This window comes from Hemibagrus wyckioides, linkage group LG02 (assembly GCF_019097595.1).
Source record: "Hemibagrus wyckioides isolate EC202008001 linkage group LG02, SWU_Hwy_1.0, whole genome shotgun sequence".
Classification (NCBI taxonomy): domain Eukaryota; kingdom Metazoa; phylum Chordata; class Actinopteri; order Siluriformes; family Bagridae; genus Hemibagrus; species Hemibagrus wyckioides.
This window is the reverse complement of record NC_080711.1, coordinates 5,886,428-5,908,530: the sequence shown is the minus strand read 5'-3', so window position 1 is coordinate 5,908,530 and position 22,103 is coordinate 5,886,428. Positions and strand designations below refer to the sequence as shown.

The 22,103-nt window shown below is 40.9% G+C and overlaps 1 protein-coding gene across 3 annotated transcripts in view; it reads left to right on the top strand.

The window, feature by feature from the left end:
• The first annotated feature begins 20,938 nt into the window (after positions 1 to 20,938).
• si:ch211-198m17.1 (mucin-2) overlaps positions 20,939 to 22,103 on the top strand; it is a 35,403-nt gene continuing 34,238 nt past the window's right edge. For 2 of the 3 annotated variants that reach the window (XM_058414237.1, XM_058414228.1), the window contains exon 1: positions 20,939 to 21,198. In XM_058414237.1, the coding sequence (XP_058270220.1) occupies positions 21,129 to 21,198 (70 nt within the window). In that variant the 5' untranslated portion in view covers positions 20,939 to 21,128. The remainder of the gene's footprint in view (positions 21,199 to 22,103) is intronic. The other variant, XM_058414231.1, reaches the window with a different exon arrangement.

Sequence of the window (22,103 nt, the reverse complement as noted above, 5' to 3'; positions counted from 1 at the left end):
TCAAATCCCGTGTCCACCCATCTGTAATTGCTGGGTTCTTGAGCAAGTCCCATAACCCTTAATTGCGCAGTTGTATAAAAAAATGAGATAAAATGTAAGTCACTCTGGATAAGGGCGTCTCCCAAACCTGACTCGCCATATTCATATCCCTTCTCTATTGTCCCACCATATTCCTCTGATACATGTGTGTTGTGGAAACTTATTGGCTAAAAAACACACCGGTTAATTTTTCTACCTGAATAAGTTCAGACCCGAGCACAAGAATCATGGCACCTTTCCAGTGCAACCGAACTCTGATCACCTCCTACTCCTGCTCAAGTGGTTAAGGTTGTTTATTAGAAGGTCAAGGTTCAAGCCCCAGCACTGCCAAGCTGCCACTGTTGGGCAATTGAGCAAGGCCCTTAACCTGCATCAAAGCTGCCCCTGTGCCCTGATCCCAACGTCCTCAGCTGCGATATGTGAAGAAAAGAATTCCACTGTGCTGTAGTGTATGTGATGACGAAGGCTGCTTCTTCTTCACGTAATCAAGTTTTAATGCGAATTGTTCTCTATTTTAGATCGAACCACCAGTGTCGAAGCATCCTAATTATTACAGTGCTTGCTTTATCCTGGAATTACTAGACAACAGTCCATTTCACACCACCATACACAAGAAACACACACATTCACACCAGCATGTTTATGGAAGGTTGGAAGAACCCAGAGGAAAACCTACAAGAACCAGGCACTTTATTCAAGTTCAACATTTTTCAGTTCTGGTCCATGTTTACGTGTCAGCATCTCCTGGGATTCAGGTCTGGTGACTGCAGAGGTCACTGAAGTTCACTAACGTTTATGAGCTTATTTTATTTTTGTTAACTTGGTGCATTCGGGTGCTGGACGTAGCCATGAGTAATGTGTGGCCTTAAAGGGACGAATGTGGTCAGCAACTGTTATTAAGGTAGAGGAAGTAGTCGCTCAGTGGATAAGGCATCAGATTACTGGTCAGAAGGTTGATTTTGAATCCCATAGCCACCCAAGTTGCCATCGATGTGGCCTTGAGCAAGGCCCTTGACTGCTCAGTTGTATAAATGAGATAAAAGTCGCTCTGAATAAAGGTTCTCCCACTGAAACCTTTAATAGCACTGAGAGGTTAAGTGAATTGTGCTGATGATCTCATCATGTCACCTGTTAGTGGGTGGGATTAGGCAGCAAGGGAACATTTTGTTCTCAAAGTTGATGTGTTAGAAGCAGGAAAAATGGACAAGCATAAGGATTTGAGACCAAATTGTGATGGCTTGAAGACTGGATCAGGGCATCTCCAAAACTGCAGCTCTTGTGGGGAGCAGTGGTCAGTATCTATTAAAAGTGGTCCAAGGAAGGAACAGTGGAGAACCGGCGACAGGGTCATGGGCGGCCAAGGCTCATTGATGCACGTGGGGAGCGAAGGCTGGCTCGTGTGATCCGATCCAACAGGCGAGCTACTGTTGCTCAAATTGCTGAAGTTAATGCTGGTGGTCATAACGTTATGCCTGATCAGTGTATATATGCAGTTTATAGTGCAGATTTATTCTACTTTCTCATGACTCTTATTCCCAGGGCAAAAGTTTATTTGAGTACAGAGAACTTGTTTTTCCTCACTTCCCCACCCAGCATGGAACAGGACAGTTCCCCCGTGCATGAGTGTGTGTTCCTTTGTGTGTGTGTGTGTGTGTGTGTGAGGAAGAAAGATATTTAATCAGTGAGATATTCAATATCAGTTTGTTTTAACCTATGTGTGTGTGTGTTCAGTCTCTTTCAGCGCTCCTGCAGATAAATATTTGAAAGCGACTCTGTTGTTTGCGTGACCTGAATCAGGTCACCATTTTCGAGAAAAAGAAGTGGACCGAAATGTCGACTCTGATATTGAGGAAGTCTGATGATAATTATCAGCTTGTTGGCTCACCATTTGTCAACGCTTGTGCATTATTCTCCGTATTTGAGAAGTGAAATGAAAGGCTGTTTGAAAAAGAAACTCATGGCTTCTATTGTATTTGCTTTTGTTGCATGCTATTTGTGGAAGGTGAATTGCGACATGCGGTCCCGTAAGTTCCTGCACCCTGCCTTTTTTTTTTTTTTTTTGTAACGTAGTACATCTGACATCAGTCCTACAATATACGCTTGGGAAATATTTAAATTGCTCTTGACCTTTTTTTAATAGAGTGCAAAGGTTTGTACACCTGTGATGTGTTGGGATTTCATAATATGTTTTCCATCATCAGTAATAAGAATGGTCAGAAGGTGTATGCTACTAAAAAGGAGAAACAGTCTTGTCAGGTATTCTTCTTAAGAAATACCCAATATGGCCACTCTCACACGTATGCACTACATCTGCACATTCTCAAGCCAGGTTCAGCAATATGCATATCTTCTCACGTCAGCTGAAAGTTTGCACATTGGCTGGTGGCTATTCAGGGGTGTCCAGACCAGGCTTTTTTTTCTTTCTTTTTTTTTTACCTTTGGGAGTAATTAGTAAAGCCCTTGGTTGTACATCTCTTCTTTTGACCCATGGTCTCACCCATGCATAGTAAGGAAACATTTTCTTTGTCATTAGGGTTGTACCAAACCCCATTTCTTACATTCTCCATGCTGCTCTTTCTTCTGTTGTGGATTGTGTCTGAAGATCTTCCAGGTCAGCTATGGGAGTACATGTATTCTGTACAGATTTTGGCTGATATATAGCATGCTCTAATCATCTCTTTTGGAAAGGTTTTCCACTAAATGTTGGAGCATCTCTGTGGGGATATGTGATCATGTGTGATAGAAGAGCATTAGTGAGATCAGGTGAAGATGACTGAGGTCCTTGGTTTGACGTCAGTGATACACCCTTATCCTGAGCGACTTTTTCATTTTTTATACAACTAAGCAATTGCGGGATAAGGGCCTTGCTTGAAGTGCTCAGCAGTGACGGCGATCTTGGACCTGGGATTCAAACTCGCAACCTTTTTATCAGTAGTCCATCACCTTAACCACTAAGTTACCAGATCCTCACACCAACTTTGACATAACATGTTTTCATGGAGCTGGGCTTTGTGCACAGGAACACTGTCATGGAACAGGTTTGAGTCTCTTAGTTCCATTGAAGGGAATTCTTAATGCTTCAGCATACACACACATTCTATCCAGCTGTGTGCTTCCAACATTGTGGAACAGTTTGAGGAAAAATAACACATGGCTGTTCTCAAAGGTTTGGCTCTTCATGTTACTAATGAATACACACCATGGTCTTTAATCCGCTTGCTTGGACATTAACGCACAAACCTATTCATATGAGGATGCCAAGTTTAGTGGTTAAGGTGTTGGGCTACTGATCAGAAGGATGTGAGTTTGAATCCCAGGTCCACCAAGCTGTCATTGCTGAGTCCTTGAGCACGGCCCTTAACTATCAATTGCTCAGGGAGATAAAAAATGTACGTCACTTTGGATAAGGATGTCTGTCAAATGCCAGAAATGTTCATATGTGTCACAAGAACCCACATGACTTACTTGCACTTTATCTTACCTTCCTTCCTGAAACTGTGTATATTGCACTAGTTCACATGGACTCTGTGCAGGCCAGTCTAGTTCGTCCACACCAGACTCTGTCATCCATGTCTTTATGGACCTTGCTTTGTGCACTGGTGCACAGTCATGTTGGAAGTGGAAGGGGCCAGCTCCAAACTGTTCCCACAAAGTTGGGAGCATGGAATTGTCCAAAATGTCTTGGTATGCTGAAGCATTCAGAGTTCCTTTCACTGGAACTAAGGGGCCAAGCCCAGCTCCTGAAAAACAACCCCACACCATAATCCCCCCTCCACCAAACTTTACACTTGGCACAATGCACTCAGACAAGTACCGTTCTCCTGGCAACCGCCAAACCCAGACTCGTCCATCAGATTGCCAGATGGAGAAGCGCGATTCTTCACTCCAGAGACTGCACTCCACTGCATCCGACGCTTTGCATTGCACTTGGTGATGTATGGCTTGGATGCAGCTGCTCGGCCATGGAAACCCATTCCATGAAGCTCTCTGCACACTGTTCTTGAGCTAATCTGAAGGCCGCATGAAGTTTGGAGGTCTGTAGCGATTGACTCTGCAGAAAGTTGGCGATCTCTTCGCACTATGCGCCTCAGCATCCGCTGACCCCGCTCCGTCAGTTTACGTGGCCTACCACTTCGTGGCTGAGTTGCTGTCGTTCCCAAACACTTCCACGTTCTTATAATACAGCTGACAGTTGACTGTGGAATATTTAGGAGCGAGGAAATTTCACGACTGGATTTGTTGCACAGGTGGCATCCTATCACAGTTCCACGCTGGAATTCACTGAGCTCCTGAGAGCGACCCATTCTTTCACAAATGTTTGTAAAAACAGTCTGCATGCCTAGGTGCTTGATTTTATACACCTGTGGCCATGGAAGTGATTAGAACACCTGATTCTGATTATTTTGATGGGTGAGCGAATACTTTTGGCAATATAGTGTATTTTTATTGTTGTGCACCGATACACCACGGCGAATTCCTTGTATATGGAAAACCCACAGTACTAGCTGATTCTAATTCTGATCAAACAACCGTTATAAGGAAATAGCTAACATACTGTTCCTGAAGTGATTATATTTCTTTTATTCCTCAGTCATAAACAATCTGTTTACTTTGGAACGATAGCGAATCAGTTTCCTGTCATCGCCTGCGTCGTAGCAGTTATAAGTCGTTGCTTGCTTGGATGCCTCTTCTTGCTTTTGCGGTCTTGAAGATAAAAAAAAAAAAAAAAAATGCCGCTTGTCAAGTTACTGAGAAAGTGAAAACTATCAGTCGTGAAAGTTTTCTCATGGATGAAATGTTACCTGTTACAAAGTCCTATAAGTAGAGACTCATTCTAAAAAATGACAGCAAAACATCTGGAATGGGGATGGGTTAGAACAAGGACATAAACCTGTGATATTTCTTTAGTCAGACTTCTGACCAATCAGATTCAAGAATTCCCCACATGCTGGATTTAGATCTGATGATGTGTGGCTGTTTTGGGTTGTTTACTTTCCACCTAATTTATATTTAAATTGTAATCTTTGTTTTTGGATGTCAGTGTTGTCCCTCTTCCCAACCCATGATTATTTTTGCATTAAGGAGATGTCCTACTCCTGTTTGCTCAAGTTGTTGTTAAAGGTTTTTGTTTTGCGTCACTCGGCACATCACGTACATGCGTGTTATTCTTCTTCCCTTGAGGGCAGAAGTCCACACACTTTGTTGACCGAATATAAGTATCTGTTTGTTTAGACTCACCCATGCGTCCCTTCAAGCTTGTAGCGTCGTAAAAAAGTTACCACAGCGTGTGTGGGAGCACCTTTCAACACTTGTAGATTAATAGAGGTTTTCACTTCACATTTAAGTCATACATCTTTAACCTGGTTATTTATCCCCCCCCCCTTATTTTTGGTTTCAGAACGATCTATTGTAATAACCATGAATGTATTTTCATGCTCACCCTTATGGGTTGCCAGATCTTCTCTTACAAAATGTAATGTGAACGTTTCTAGACATTTTGGAAAGTTTAGCGACATTCCTGCGACGTTTTTTTTCTGAACACTGCCGCAACGTTAAATAAAAGAACCTGTTAAGTATTCATTGAACAATGTTTCTATCAGCTGAAACAGAACTTTTAATAATAATTCATTCAGTTGTTCGAAGGGATTGTATTTTCAGATCCCGTCCTCAAATCTATAAACTGTGTGCCGCTAAAAATAGTTCACCCACGCATAATTATAACCCAGCTAATTTGGTTAAACATTTGTTTATCTGGATTTAGTGATTCAAGTCCCGGAGGTCAGTAGATCAGTAGACTTGGGTAAATGCTTGTCTAATAGTAATTCATTACTCATTTCTCCTTTCTCACCTTCATGGAGAATTTGACTCAGTGTAGGATGACTAGAAAACTTCTTCCACTTCCCCTCTGTTAGAGATAGGCAGGTGGATCGAGGGATAGGCAGGTGGATAGATTGATGGGCAGATAGGCAGGTGGATAGAGGGATAGGCAGGGTGGATAGAGGGATAGGCAGGGTGGATAGGGGGGTAGGCAGGGTGGATAGAGGGGTAGGCAGGGTGGATAGAGGGATAGGCAGGTGGATAGATTGATGGGCAGATAGGCAGGTGGATAGATTGATGGGCAGATAGGCAGGTGGATAGAGGGATAGGCAGGTGGATAGAGGGATAGGCAGGTGGATAGAGGGATAGGCAGGTGGATAGAGGGATAGGCAGGTGGATAGAGGGATAGGCAGGTGGATAGAGGGATAGGCAGATAGGCAGGTGGATAGAGGGATGGGCAGATAGGCAGGTGGATAGAGGGATAGGCAGATAGGCAGGTGGATAGAGGGATAGGCAGATAGGCAGGTGGATAGAGGGATAGGCAGATAGGCAGGTGGATAGAGGGATGGGCAGGTAGGCAGGGTAGATAGAGGGATGGGCAGGTAGGCAGGTGGATAGAGGGATGGGCAGGTAGGCAGGTGGATAGAGGGATGGGCAGGTAGGCAGGTGGATAGAGGGATAGGCAGGTGGATAGAGGGATAGGCAGGTGGATAGAGGGATAGGCAGGCTTTATTGATCCCATGATGGAAATTCTTGTTACATCAGTTTAGTTAGTAACAAGATACAACACACACACATACACAATTTTAAATATAAATACACACACAGTTGTGACTAAGAAATAATTTTAAATATATAATACAATAATTTAACTTGTACATAGTGGTGCAGATATGAAACACAGTTATAAACCATTTTTAAGTAAGCATTTTTACGCGAAGTAGATAATGGATGCATGTATATGATATAGTAATTACATTACATTACATGTAAAAACTAGGATATAATTGTTAATTGTTGAAGTGCAGTGTAAAAGTGTTAACAGTCATGCTGTTACGTTCTCTGTGACGATGAATCTGAATGAGTCCACTGGTTCAGTAAAATGATTACTGTGTCAGGGTGGGTGCAGGGTCATCCTGGAGGAGATCGCTCCAGTAGAAATGTTACATTATTGTATGCAGTAAAGTGATCAGTCACGAGTGGACCTGGATCTATACCAGCAACAATACATGCACTTCACTTCACATGCATTTATCAGACCCAGTGGATTCCCTCAGTGTAGGGACCAAGCCAAGCTTTCCGTTCTCCTGGGGTCCCTTGCTCAGGGGCGTAGCAGTGGTAGCTTGGTAGACCTGGGTTTGATCTCACAACCTTCCAATCAGTATCCCAATGCCTTATCTACTAAGCTTCCACATCCCCCACAACACATGGACTTACCAACTTGTCAAGAATATGAAAGTTGTCTTGTCTAATCAGATCACATTTTTGCATGTTTTTAAACAGTTGTGTCCTTGCTCAGGGTCTAATCCAGCACTGTCCAGTCTTATCTTCAAAGATGCAGTATGGCCACACCTGATTCCACATGTTTAATCAGTTGATCTTGGCTTTCAGTAGACTCAGGTGTGGCTTCTGCTTAGTTGGAATAAAAACCTGCACCCGCACTGGCCCTTTGCAGATAAGATTGGCCACCCCTGGTCTAATCACATCCTGCATTGATGTTCTCGATCATGCAGATATCTCTCTTCATATTGAGACACCAGGCAGTTGAGCAGTCTTGGTCCGGTGTTTCATGCCACAATAATAAACCCTCTCTCACTCAGTCATTTGGATGAAAGTTGTTTGTCGGCCATCTGTTGTTTGCTTTAAGATGTAAGCTATATTTGTACTGTTAAACATTTAAAAGTGAGTCAAGTTTGCTATGCTGGCTCTTGGGAACACTGAGGAAGTGTGACTTCAATGATTCTCATCAGCTGGAGTTAATATGAGGGCACATTTTCTTTTTAGATATTCACTGAATACTATACTAGACCCCGTCTGAGCTTAAAATTCAGTTCCTCAGTTCTTCATGGCATGGCAAGATGTTGGAAACATTTCTTTCACATTATTGGTCTATGATTGCATCATGCAATTTCTGCAGTTTTTTCCCCCCAGAAGTGTTTGTTCTACCATACACTGTATTGCCAAAAGTTTTGGGGACACCCCTCCAAATCATTGAATTCAGGGGTTGGGCTCGGCCCCTTAGTTCCAGTGGAAGGAACTCTTAATGCTTTAGCATACCAAGACATTTTGGACAATTTAATGCCCCCAACTTTGTGGGAACAGTTTGGGGATGACCCCTTCCTGTTCCAACATGACTACGCACCAGTGCACAAAGCAAGGTCCATAAAGACATGGATGAATGAGTTTTGTTGTGGAGGAACTTGAACTTGACTAGCCTGCATAGAGTCCTGACCCGATAGAACACTTTGGGATGAATTAGAGCGGAGACTATTGTCAAAAATGTCTTGGCATCCTTAAGGTGTTCTCCTGGATTCAGCTCCAGTGACTGTGAAGGGCCCTGCAGAACACTGAGCAGTCTGAGACGACTTTTGCTTTGGTGCATTATCTTACCCTTAGAAGATGGTAAATTGTGTCCATCAAGGGAGCCCAAACACCATCTCTAAACCATTACACCACTTCCACCAGCCTGCACCCATGGATTTATGCAATTGGTTCAGCAACCAGGCTATGTCTTTCCAGTCCACATCTGTCCAGTTTTGGAGATACCCTCCCCACTGCAGGCTCAGCTTTCTGTTCTTGTTGTACAATCTGAGATGATTTTTTGCTCACCACAATTACTGTAGTCTTTCTGAGGAAACTCTAGAGACTGATGTGTGTGAAAATCCTAGGAGATCTGGGATCTGGGTCTGGCACCAACAATCATTCCACAGTCAGATCACTGAGATCACATTTTTCCCCCATTCTGATGGTGCAGTAATGCATGATTTTGCTGCCACATGATTGGTTGACCAGAAAATGTCATGAGTAGGTGTACAAGTGTATATATAAAACAAGGTGATGCTAGCTTAAAAATAATGTCTGACATGAACTGCTACGTAAGGGACATGAGCGTAATTGAAACCCATTGTTGATGGATTGTCTTGTAAGTGCTGGTTAAATACATACACTTCCAGAACTTCTTTTATTGGAAATAATCTAGATCAAATTAGACACCTTCTGTATGACTGGATGACAAATTTGATGACTTGTTTCGGAGTCCTTAGTTCTTTTCTACAAGGAAATATGAAATGTTTTATTATTATTCTACAAATGACTCACATGGAACTTCCCACTTGGCCAAATCACATATAGATGATTCACTGTTCATTTCAACATCAACCTTATTTCAACATTAACTGACTATAAGTTGTTCATTAAATCCAGAAGGTAAAATAGATTGGAATGTGATATTGCTGCTGGGCAAGGATCATCCAGTTTCAGGGTGGGATGGTGTTAGGGCAAGTTTACTTCCACACACGGTCAGTTGGTGGTTTGAATCATTCATCTGTAAACAGACAAGACAAAGTTTTCACACAGCTAAAACGTATTAACCTACTTAATTGGTTTGTTTTTTTGTTGTTTCCTACTTATTCTTGGCTATAGGTCAACTGAAGTGTCTACTTCTGGTTTTGGTGATTAATGGCTTGGGAAGTCATTGTTCTCACATGCCTTTGTGGTCAACAGCACTTGGTCGCTGTATTCAAATCGCAGTTTATCATGTACACTTACCGTGTATGTGTGTAAGAGTCTCCCTGTACCCCATTCTAGAATCAACAGATTTCATCACCAAACTGAAGGGATCAAATCCAACATAATTACATCGTCTGATAAAATGAACCGCAGCTGGGTTCCGAATATGGGTGCTGCATGTAGGCTCTAGTTATTAATAAAACAAACATCCTGGAACCTCATGCCATCCCCAATGCCAAAATGTCATTCATCCAAGTTTATTCACTAAATAGAGTATCACACTGCTGGGAAATGAACAAAGAATGTGCAACCATCAAAATGTCATCTAAAGAAAGCCCAGTGAAAACTGGATCCAGAAATACTTCCTCATCTGTTATTAATTAACTCCTAGCTAGGTGTAACATTTGATTATTTTATTTTTATTTTTTTTTTGGAATAGTGCACAGAATACTTTGCATGAAGTTGGGTTTATGGGCCATTATACAGTCGTAATATTTATAATGTAGAATATTGCCTCAGCAGCTCAGTTTAATCTAGCTTGCTTTTCAAAATGGACACCTTCATAAACATGGCGCATTCAAATCCTTGGAAGCATTGTAACTAAAGATACGCAGACGATACCACAGTGATGTATTCATAAAAGCAGAGGGTTTTTTTTTTTTTTATGAGCTTGTTCCCCGCCTAAAAAATAAATAAATAAAATAAAATAACACCATGGTTTATCCACAGAAATTATCTTGAACATAAGCTATATTTTCTTTTATTGTTATTATTATTATTAGTAGTAGTAGTAGTAGTAGTAGTAGTAGTAGTAGTAGTAGTAGTATTATCTTCTCTAAAGTCTTAATTGTTTTTTTTAGTTGTGGTCAGTAAAATAAACATGATCGCTGTGGCTTCTGTTTGGTTTTCAGATGCTTCGTTAGGAAGGGGACTGGTGCACTTCAGAAAATGTGACTTTATCCCTTACAGCTATTAAAAATATTAAACAAACTTTGTGAATATTAAAATAGTAACAGTCTGGGAAGTATCCGGGATATTCTCGTGTGTAAGTTGGAGAACATCTGGATTCCACCTGTTTTCTGCATTGGAATTAACCTTAACGATGAAAGCCTCTGAGAACAAAATGTTCAGTACAAAGGGCAGAAGGTGAAGAAAGTTTTGTAATGGTGATGCATGGTTTACTTTTCTGAAAGCTTTTCATTAGAGATGTACCGGAGAGCTAGGATGCACCTCAGCTTTGGCCTTGAAGCTGACGGTCTCAGAGAAATGAAAGGATCAGAAGGCCAGAAAAGAAATACCATACGAGATACATGGTTCTCTTTTTGCTCGGCAGTAAGGTAGTTTTTCTTTACAGCTGGCTCTGAATCCAGTAGCTGGGAATGTTATCAGAGCGATCCAAGCACAAAATTGTGACTTGGATAGTGAAGAAAGCGAGAAAATCTTGTAAGCCTGAAATATCAGAGAATTGCTTGTAGTGCTACAGGGTGAAGCAGGTGATCACAAGAGAAGTTAAGTAGCCTAACATTAACTGTGTTGCTAAAAGTATGTGCACCCCTGACTATCACACCCATATCCCATTTTTACTGTTATAATGTCCTCTACGCTTCTCTTCTGGGAAGGCTTTCCACTAGATCATCAGTGTCCAGTCTTATCCACAAAGAGCCGGTGTGGGTACAGGTTTTCATTCCAGTCAAGCAGAAGCCACACCTGATTCCACATGTTTAATCAGTTGATCTTGGTTTTCAACAGACTCAGGTGTGGTCTTTGCTTGGTTGGAATGAAAACCTTCACCCATACTGGTCCTTTGTGGATAGGATTAGACAACCCCCTGCACTGGATGATGGAGCGTGGCTGTGGGGATTTGTGATCATTCAGTTATAAGAACATCAGTGAGATCAGATGCTGATGTCAGGATGGTGAGAAGGTCTGGGGTGCAGTCGGTATTCCAGTTCATTCCAAAGGTGTTCAGTGGGGTTGACTCAGAGTCAGGTCTCAGTGCTGGTCATTTTTCGTAGTGATTCCAGGTTGGGAAGCAGTAGCTCAGTGTTTAAAATGATAGGGTCACTGATCAGAAGGTCAGGATTTAAAATTCCAGCACTGCCACTGCTGGACCCTTGAGAAAATCCCTCAACTGTCCAGTTGTATAATTGAGATGAATGGATAATATATTAGATAAATGTAACCATGTCTTAATGGAGCTTTCTTTGTGCTAGATGTTTGAGACTCTTGGTCCCAGTGATGGGGAAACTGTAACTCTACACCACTTTCTATACAATCATGTGTTTTCAAATTTGAGGAAGAAGGTGATGGTCAGGTGTTCACTAACCTTTCATATCATATTGTTTGACACGCTCTACTCTGTGTGTTCAGACCAGAAGTGTACTAAGGTGTGTGGATCAGATCCAAGATCTACAGTCTGATGCTCAAATCGTGACACAGCTCATCCTTTACTAAAACCTCCTTTGGATAATTGATAAAATTTTAAAACATTCTGCAAAGAAAAACCTGCCTCTTCTTTTAGTCCGAGTATCATGTAACCCACTGGTGTGTAATCGTACATTCTTTACATAATGTTTCAAACTGTGCTGGTTTTCCCCCCATGATTCAAATAGGTGTAATAAAAAATAATCATGACTTTGCTCAAAGGGCATAACAATGACTTTCTGCAACAAATGAGATTCGAACCCACAATTTTGCTGTCAAGTTTGTAAAACCTGAACCACTGATCTTCCCCTGCTCAATGAAATGAAAAGTTCCAGCACTTTCCTAAACCCTAAAACCTCAAATTATAGTCTAGTTACTCAGTACACTCCATTCCAATAGTCTATCCTGTCTAAAGCTGTCTTTATCTCACACATGTTGAACAGACAAAATATATATGTATTTTTTAATAAAATAATTGGAATCAGTGATACTGTTATAATTCAATAGAATGTACATAGTTGTGCAATATTTTTTCAAAAAATATTTTATTCATTGTAGGAAAAAAGCAGGTGAAGGACCCTGGATGGCTGAAGTCCAGCCTCGACTCGCTTCCATGGCACTCCCTGAGCCGAGTGAAGAGCTGGAGCTGCTTTACATACTTTTGCAGATATGGAATAACTCGTTGTTGCACAACCCTCAGCTATCTGAATCTAGAGAGCTGCTAATTGCCTCTGTCATGGTTCAGCTAACACGGCTGAATGCCAGGTTTGTAGATTGATCAGATGGATGAGGATGTGTAAAAAGCGTACAAAAGGTAGGAATGAACAGCAAAATCTGTCAGGAATAGCTACCGCTAAGTGTCTAAAGTTGAAGATTTCATCTTTTTGTCTTTTTCTTTTCAACAGAAAACATTTCCAGGTAGAAAGTAATGCTTAGGTGGACTCATAAACATGGAAACAGATCTGGTGCTAAGAAATGAACATGGAAACGGGTCCAGCGACGCGAAACAAACAGATTCAGAGGCGACGCGACAAAAACATCATCAGATCACGCGCTGCAAAACCAAACACCGCCTCAGGTTCAGAGCCAGAAACCAAACCAGGAGTTCCGATCAGATGCAGTGCAACAGAAATGAACTTGGGCTTATTATCCAGTGCTAGAAACAAACTTGAGAAAAGACTCTGGTCCAATCGTCCAAAATTAACATGGACTCAGATCTGATGCTAACAAACACACTCGGATTTAGATCTAGAACCATAAAGTGATCACAGAATCAGTTCCAGCCAAAAACAATACAACAGAACATCAGATCTTGCACTTTGACATGAACATGGAATCAGATCCAGTGCTACTAACTGAAGAGGAAATAAACATTTTGTCTTCAACAATAAACATGGAATCAGCTCTAGTGCTAATAAACAGCACAGAATCCACTTCACTGCTCATGTCCACACTGCACAATAAACAAGGAATCAGATCTGGTGCTATTAAGTATCTTGGAATCAGATCCGGTGCTACCATTTTAAAAAGATTCCTCTTTTTCAGTCAGTTGAGGAGGATTCACTCCTCCTCTCACTCACTCACTCATTCACTCCACTCATTCTCTCCTCTCACTCATTTATTCATTCATTCACTCTACTCATTCACTCCTTTCACTCATTATCTCCTCTCACTCACTCATTTATTCATTCATTCACTCACTCACTCCTTTCCACCTTCCCTCCCTCCCTCCGTCACTCACTCACTCACTCACCCACTTCTTCTTCCACTCACTCACTCATTCACTCCTCTCACTCACTCACTCACTCACTCACTCACTCCTTTCCACCTTCCCTCCCTCCCTCTGTCACTCACTCTCTCACTCACTCACCCACTCCTTCTTCCACTCACTCACTCATTCACTCCTCTCACTCACTCACTCACGCAATCCTTTCCACCTTCCCTCCCTCCTTCACTCACTCACTCACTCCTTTCCACCTTCTCTCCCTCCCTCTTTCTTTCACTCACTCACTCACTCATGACAGGTGGACCAGAAGGAAGCTGAAAAATGACACATATATAATAAATAGGCACACATAAAATGAGAATTTGCTTTTCAGACCAGATGCCCTAAAATAATACAAGAATTTTTAATTCCTGATAAACGAGTGCTTAAGAAAAGCATTCCAGTCATAAGAAACTGATGTGATCACAATCAATAAGCAGAAGTCTGAAGCTGTGGACACTGAACTCCTCGAGCAGTGAGTCCAGCTGTCTGAATACGATCTGCTCGTGTTTACTGTCCTCTTATCAGTCATATTGAAACAAGAGGCCTATTTCTCTCAGACGTCCTTGAAAAAAATTCTCCTCGGCAACGTGGAAGGAGAAAGAAACCGAGAGCCGTTCCCTGATACAATGAGGAACTTTCTGGAATGCCAAGCACATGATACAGAAGTGAACTTGAAACAGATGAAGTGACCCTTGATATTAGCAGCAAGTGTTACAAAACCAGGTGCAGAGGGGTTTGCTTTTTCTCCACAGCTGCATCAGTTGTTCGGAAGCTGACACAAACTGATTGATTATACGGATGAATTTTGGGTGTGAACAAAAAAAAAAAAACAAAAAAAACCTGCTGCCTCACCTGCGGTCTCTGAGGATAAGATCAACAAATTCCATCAACATTAACACAACATGTGTGTACTTGCTCTATCAACATCGAGCGCAATTACAGCAAAAACAACCTTTTTTTTAATTTATGACGCTTGTTTTCATGTTTATTTAAGATCACTGACATCTCATGGCACTTAACAGTCGACAAAAATCAAGAACGCCCTTATCCCAAGTGACTTACAAGTCATCTCACGTTATACAACTAAGCAAATGAGGGTTAAGGGCCGTGCTCAGGGGCCCAGAAGAGGCAGCTTGGTGGACCTGGGATTTGAACCCAAAGTCATCTAAAACCTTAATCACTAATCTACCACATCCCTCACAAGCAGCACGTTTTATGAATTAGGCTTAGATTAGATGGTGACATGCCACAAAAGTCCTTGTGCAAGTCATTAGAGAAACAAGAACACACATTAGAGAATATAGAGCTGTGATTTGCCTTGTATGAGCTGTTCTTGCACAATTAATCAGCACTTTCTGACCAATCAGATTTGAGAATTTTTTTTCCGATACCCAGACCTCATGATCCTCAAAGTAACATGATCAAGATGAGTTTGATGATGAGGATATTAAGTTCTGGGTTCCTCAAAGCTTTACTGCAGTTCGCCTCCTGTCATTACTGGAAACAGAAAGTGACTTCAGTTCAGGTGCAGCTCTATTGTGTTAAATCTACGTTTTATTTCCAGTCGCTGACGCTGTCGGAAGCGATGTCATGTGGGACAGATCGCGTTTCTGATTGTCTCAGTGTTTGCAAAAGACTGGAAAACATTTATTTAGGGTGGGACGGCTCTATCCAGATAAGCACTCTAATGATTTAATTGACTTTAATTGTTAGCGTTAATAAGCTTGTAATTATAGTAAAGCCACATGATGTGACGAGAGGTTTAATGTTTTCATTTTGAAGTTTAAAAAAAAAAATGCTACTATTTTTAAATAGATATGCTTAAAGCCAATATGCAATGTATCCCAGTACTAATGTACAAGTATTAATGCGTCCCAGTGCGAATTTACCAGTATATAATGCATCCCAGTACAAATGTACCAGCATTAATATGTCCCAGTATGAATGTATCAGTATATAATGTACACCAGCATTAATATGTCCCAGTTCGAATGTACCAGTATTAATGCGTCCCAGTATGAATGTATCAGTATATAATGCATCCCAGTACAAATGTACCAGCATTAATATGTCCCAGTTTGAATGTACCAGTATATAATGTACACCAGCATTAATATGTCCCAGTACGAATGTACCAGTATTAATGCATCCCAGTACGAATGTACCAGTATTAATGCATCCCAGTACGAATGTACCAGTATTAATGTGTCCCAGTTCGAATGTACCAGTATTAATGCATTTCAGTATGAATGTATCAGTATATAATGCATCCCAGTATGAATGTACCAGCATTAATATGTCCCAGTTTGAATGTACCAGTATTAATGCATCCCTGTATTAATGTACCAGCATATAATGTGCACCAGTATTAATGTGTCCCAGTCTGAATGTACCAGTATATAATGTGTCCCAGTGGGAATGTACCAGCAGCAGTATGGGGTGGTCATGGAGTGAAATGAAATGATGAGCAGCAGTGTTATTGTCCATCTTTAAAGTACAGTTGTGCACAGTGGTCCTCTTTATGTGTAAACAGGAGCAGAAATGTCCTGCAATGTGCAGATGTTCAGAGTGGTTGGTTCGGTGTGTTCCAACACGTGTGTGAAGGAAACATAACATGTCCAATCAGTTGAGTCCTATGTGGAGAGATGTGGTTGAGAGACCGTATAGCCTGTGGGAAGAAGCTTCTCCTCAGTCTCTCTGTGTTAGCCTTCAGGGTGCGGAAGCGTTTTCCTGACCGCAACAGAGAGAACAGTCTATTGTTGGGGTGGCTGATGTCCTTCACTCTCTTCCTGGCCTTGGTCCAGCACCGCTTGTTGTAGATTGAGTGCAGGTCAGGGAGCTTGGTACGGATGATGCGCTCAGCTGATCGCACCACCCTCTGCACCAGCATTAATGCATACTATTATGAATGTACCAGTATGTAATGCATCCCAGTACGGATGTATCAGCATTAATGCATCCCAGTACTAATGTACTAGCATTAATGTATTCCAGTATGAATGTACAGCAATAATGCATCCCAGTACAAATGTATCAGCATTAATGCATCCCAGTACGGATACACCAGCAATAGCACATCCCAGTACAAATGTATCAGCATTAATGCATCCCAGTATGGATACACCAGCATTAGCACAGCCCAGTACGAATGTACCAGCATTATTGTATCCCAGTGCAAATGTACCAGTATTAACGTATCCCAGTGCGAATGTACCAGCATCAGTGTGTCTCAGTACAAATTTACCAGCATCAGTGCGTTCCAGTACGAATGTACCAGTCCCCGGGATGAATGTCCCAGTATATAATGTGTCCCAGTACGAATGTCCCAGTATATAATGTGTCCCAGTACAAATGTATCAGCATTGATGCTGGTACAGTAGTACTGGGATACATTAGTGTATGCCAGTACATATGTACCAGCATCAACATGTCCTAGTACTACTGTACCAGTATATAACAAGTCCCAGTATGTATGTGTATCACTACTAATCACCAGTGGGTTTCATGTTTGGTAATCTCTTACAGCTCCTACTTTTATGTAGAGCTTGAAGGACACAAGTATAAAGGTTGCCAGGTCTCTAAAGAATCCTCTCTATGAATTAACATTTAGCCAATTTACATTAATCTCATTTATACAGCTGAAGAGTTGAGGGTTAAGGGCCCAGCAGTGGCAGCTCGGTGATCCTGGGACTTGTCACAACCTTCCTATCAGAGTAGTACAAACCCCTGACCGTGAAGATCCCTGACTCTTCCTAAAATACTAAATAACCTCTCTTCATATCCTCGTGTCTCCCAGTCAAGACGTTTTGTATAATCCATATATGAGGGACGTCCGCAATACCAGTCCCTATACTATATCTAAGTCGTTACTATTACAACAATCGTGTACTAAAAGATAAACACTATCGGAGCTGCTTTTCTTCAAATTAGTCGGCTTTGAGACATGGGTGGTGTGTAAGGCGTGGCTAAAAAATGCGATATTATGCAATATTATGAGGATTAACTCATCAAAATATCTGTTCCAAAGTGTTTACAGTGTTCAGATAAAACCGTGTGACTTAATCACACCGTTATAAAAGTGCTGTTATAAGGCGACTGAAACTTGAGCACTTGTTTAACGGGTTTATTGTTGTGAAATTGATGGGCTTTACAGATTCCAGAGCTGGGCAGGTGGGAACTTGTTGAGTTCGAGCCTGAGTCTATTTACCACTGCTTCTTTAACTTTACACTGTAAGCTATAATTAGTCTGTAATTCGATGATTAAATCAGTTGTCTTCACTTCTCAGTAATATAATGCGCATGCTAGCAGTAGTGGACTGGAAGCCATGCGACGCAGCCTTTCCCAGGAGTCTGAGCATCACACAGAGGCATTGTTAAGGGCGGATACGACACGTACGAGGAGGAGAATGGACTGCATGCTGGCTGGCACGTTCAATAGAAGCAGTACAACAGATTTCAATGACTTTTTCTGACTGAGTCGCAAAGCTGTGCTAACAGCTAAAGTGTGGGGGGAAAAGGAAAAGATGAAAAAATGATCCAACCAAATCATTTAGGGTAAATGTTAATAGAAAATAAATAAAACTATTTATACCACAGGACTTTACCATAAATCTTGTTCATTGATGTTCAACAGGAGCAGGTCAAAAAGCTCTTATAATCACAGGATCACAGAAGCTAGAAAATAAACAACCCTGATAAACCCATTTATAACGTATTAACCCTTTTACACTGATCAGGCATAACATTATAACCACTGAGAGGTGAAGTGAATAAGACTGATGATCTCCTCATCATGGCACCTGTTAGTGGGTGGGATATATTAGGCAGCAAGTCAACATTTTGTCCTCAAAGTTGATGTGTTAGAAGCAGGAAAAATGGACAAGTGTAAGGATTTGAGCGAGTTTGACAAGGGCCAAATTGTGATGGCTAGACCACTGGATCAGAGCATCTCCAAAACTGCAGCTCTTGTGGGGTGTTCCCGGTCTGCAGTGGTCAGTAGCTATCAAAATGGTCCTGTAAGTTACGAGGTTGGGCCCAATGATCTGCTGCTAACATCTGTGGTGCCTGATGCCACAGCACACCTTCAGGGATCTAGTGAAATCCATGTCTCAATGAATCAGGGCTGTTTGGGCAGCAAAAGGGGGACCAACACAATATAAGGCAGGTGGTCATAATATTATGCCTGATCAGTGTATAAACCTTTCGGCATGTAATCTATTTAGAGTGATATTGTACAGTAATAAACGTTGCCACTTCCTTGATAATTTGTGCATATAATAATCAGCTTTAACCTACTAAATTTATTTTAGAATTTATAGTCAATTTTCTGGACAAGGTGTTCCTATTATTAAGAAGCTCGCCAGCTCACTCACTGCTTGTTCCTGGTCAGGGTGGATCTGGAACCTATCCTGGGATGTGTCACACACACACACACAGTTTCACACCTTTAGCTATGCCAATCGACCTGCTGTGTGTTTGTTTGGAAGGAGGGAGGAAACCGGAGAGGAAACCCTCAAGGACACTGAGAGAACATGTGAAACCACAAACACACAAACAACCTGAGCTCAGGATTCATCCGGGAACCCTGGAGCTTTGAGGAATAACTTTGAAAATAAAAAGTAGAGATTAGGATATTTTTTTCCAAAACCAAAAAAAATTCTTTAATTTTTTGGGTAAAAAAATAATTAGTGGTGGGGTATATTCCAGTGGTTTCGTGGTCAGCACCTCTAGTTTGCCTCAGACTTCTGGGGTTGATTTGGGTTTGATTCCTGTCTCTTCCCTTGATGTGTACGATGTTCGAGTTTCAGGGGTTTCTTCTGAGTACTCTGGTTTCCTCCTCTACTTTTAAGACACTCATATTTCGGCTTATAGGCATCTCTTAAGTTTCTATGGTGTGTGAGTGTGTATGTGATTGTACCCTGTGATGGGTTGGCACCACATCCAGGTCACCCTGTGCCCTCAGTCCACTGGGATATAGACTTCAGGCTCCCTGTGACTATGTGTAGGATCAATGCTACAGAAGATGAGGAAGATTTGTTCACAATGATCCCTAAATGTAATATATGTATATATATATATATATATATATATATATATATATATATATATATATATATATATATATATATGTATATATATATATTACATTTAGGGATCATTGTGAACAAATCTTCCTACATATATTACATTTAGGGATCATTGTATTATGTTATATATATAATATATATTATATTAAATAGTATATTAATTATATTAAATTACATTAATGCTATTAAATGGCACTCAGAAGAAGAACTTCAAGAAAAAAAACCTACAAAACTATAGTAATAAATATCAGATAATGTTCTGAAATATATATTGTATATTGTATATCTTGTCGTCTGTCATTTCCTGCATTGCTACTTGGAGATGTAAATAAAATAAAATAAATTAAAATAAATTAAAACAAAATCAAGGACGGATGTAAAGGATTGAAGTGTCTTTTCAATGCCATAAGTTTATGGAAGTGTAAAAAAATACATGTTTTCAGGTCTATTTATAACAATTAGTTATTTACTATAAGAGCAGAAGGAAAGAAAGATTTTGGAGCCATTTTCCCCCCAATAAATATCTAAGGTGCTAAGGCATGAGATTTCTTCAGGACCGCACACAAAAATAAAAAGTGACCGCGCATTTGTTGAGCGCGCATTTTGCGCATTCTTTATTCATTTAACAACCGGGTTGCTTGCTATTTATTTATTTATTTATTTATTTATTTGTATATATTTTATTTACATTTCCAAGTAGCAATACAGGAAATGACAGACGACAAAATATACAATATACAATATATATTTCAGAACATTATCTGATATTTATTACTATACTTTTATTTGGCTTTTTTCTTGTTTTTTTGTATAAAAGTTCCTCTTTCCACATTCGTGAGTGCTATTTAAAATGTTTAAAACGTGTATATGTATTACATTGAGGGATCATTGTGAACAAATGCGCGCTCAACAGTCCAAGGCAGGAAGAATGACGCGCGTCTCAGTGACTCCTTCCCCAATCCGCGCACAAGCACACTAAATAGGTGGCTACTTAGGGTAGTATTCCAGCACACTTTTTAGTGTGACACTCATAGGGTAGTGTGCCGTTTGGGGCGTAGCCGCAGTGCGCACTGAGGAGGGGCGAGGACTAACACGCTCTGGGGAAAAAAAGCACCTGTAGCGGATCTGCTCGGTCATCACTGTCCTTCTTGTCCGCTTCACAGGATCACACGGCTTTCATCCCGAAGTCTACTTGTGATTTCTTTACAAGTTGTTTTCTCCATCCGTCTTTCTCCATCTTCTAAGCGGAGACTCAAGTTTGCAGAATGGTTCAAGTTGCGCGGCGCACCGCAGCTTTCCGGCAACAACTTGTCCTGGCGCTTTGGATGGCATCAGGTAACGGGACATTTTCTTATGTACTGGTACATAGGATGTGGGAAAATCCATCTGACACGCTGGCATGAGGTTTCTGAGGACACAGGACAGTCTTAGGCGGTCATTATAGATTCCCTGGACCTGTTGGATTGCAGCGCGCAAAACAGAAGAACCTTTATCGGTCCTAGAATAAACTTTTGTTGCGCGTCTAAGAGAAGCAGGCTGTAATCAAGACAGTCCTAATGCATGACCTCTTCTTCTTTTGTGTGGTGCTGTGAAGAAGGTGGTCACTTTTTATTTTTGTGTGCAGGTAGTGATAAACTTTCCCGCCGTCTCATGCCTTAGATATTTTTGGGGGGGGAAATGGCTCCAAAATCTTTCTTTCCTTCTGCTCTTATAGTAAATAACTAATTGTTATAAATATACCTGAAAACATGTATTTTTTTTAAGTCTTATGGCGTTGAAAAGACACTTCAATCCTTTACATCAGTCCTTGCGTTAGTTTCTCAATGGGTTTCTTCTTCTATCACATCTTCATACAGTTATTGTTTTCTTGGTTAGTTTGTTCTGGCCTACAACACACCTGACACAATTCATCATAAGGTTAGAGAGAAGCGGTTGGAAATGTTCAGTGCAGGAGGAATTACAGCTTTAAGATAAGGATTTGGACCTGAGAGTGTCATGTGGTGTTTTGGTAATAATAATAATTAATCATGATCCTTAGTAACGATATGGGATTTGTTAATGTAAAGGTCATTATTATATTACTGTTACTAGATACACTGTTTGGAAAAGGAGCTTTTTAAGTGACCTTTAGGTTTCTACGTGAAACCCAGCAGGTGTCTATATAAAATAAATCAATAAAAATTAAATAAATAAATAAAATGAAATAAACATTTGTTTAACCAGCTTAAAAGTGAAAGTGC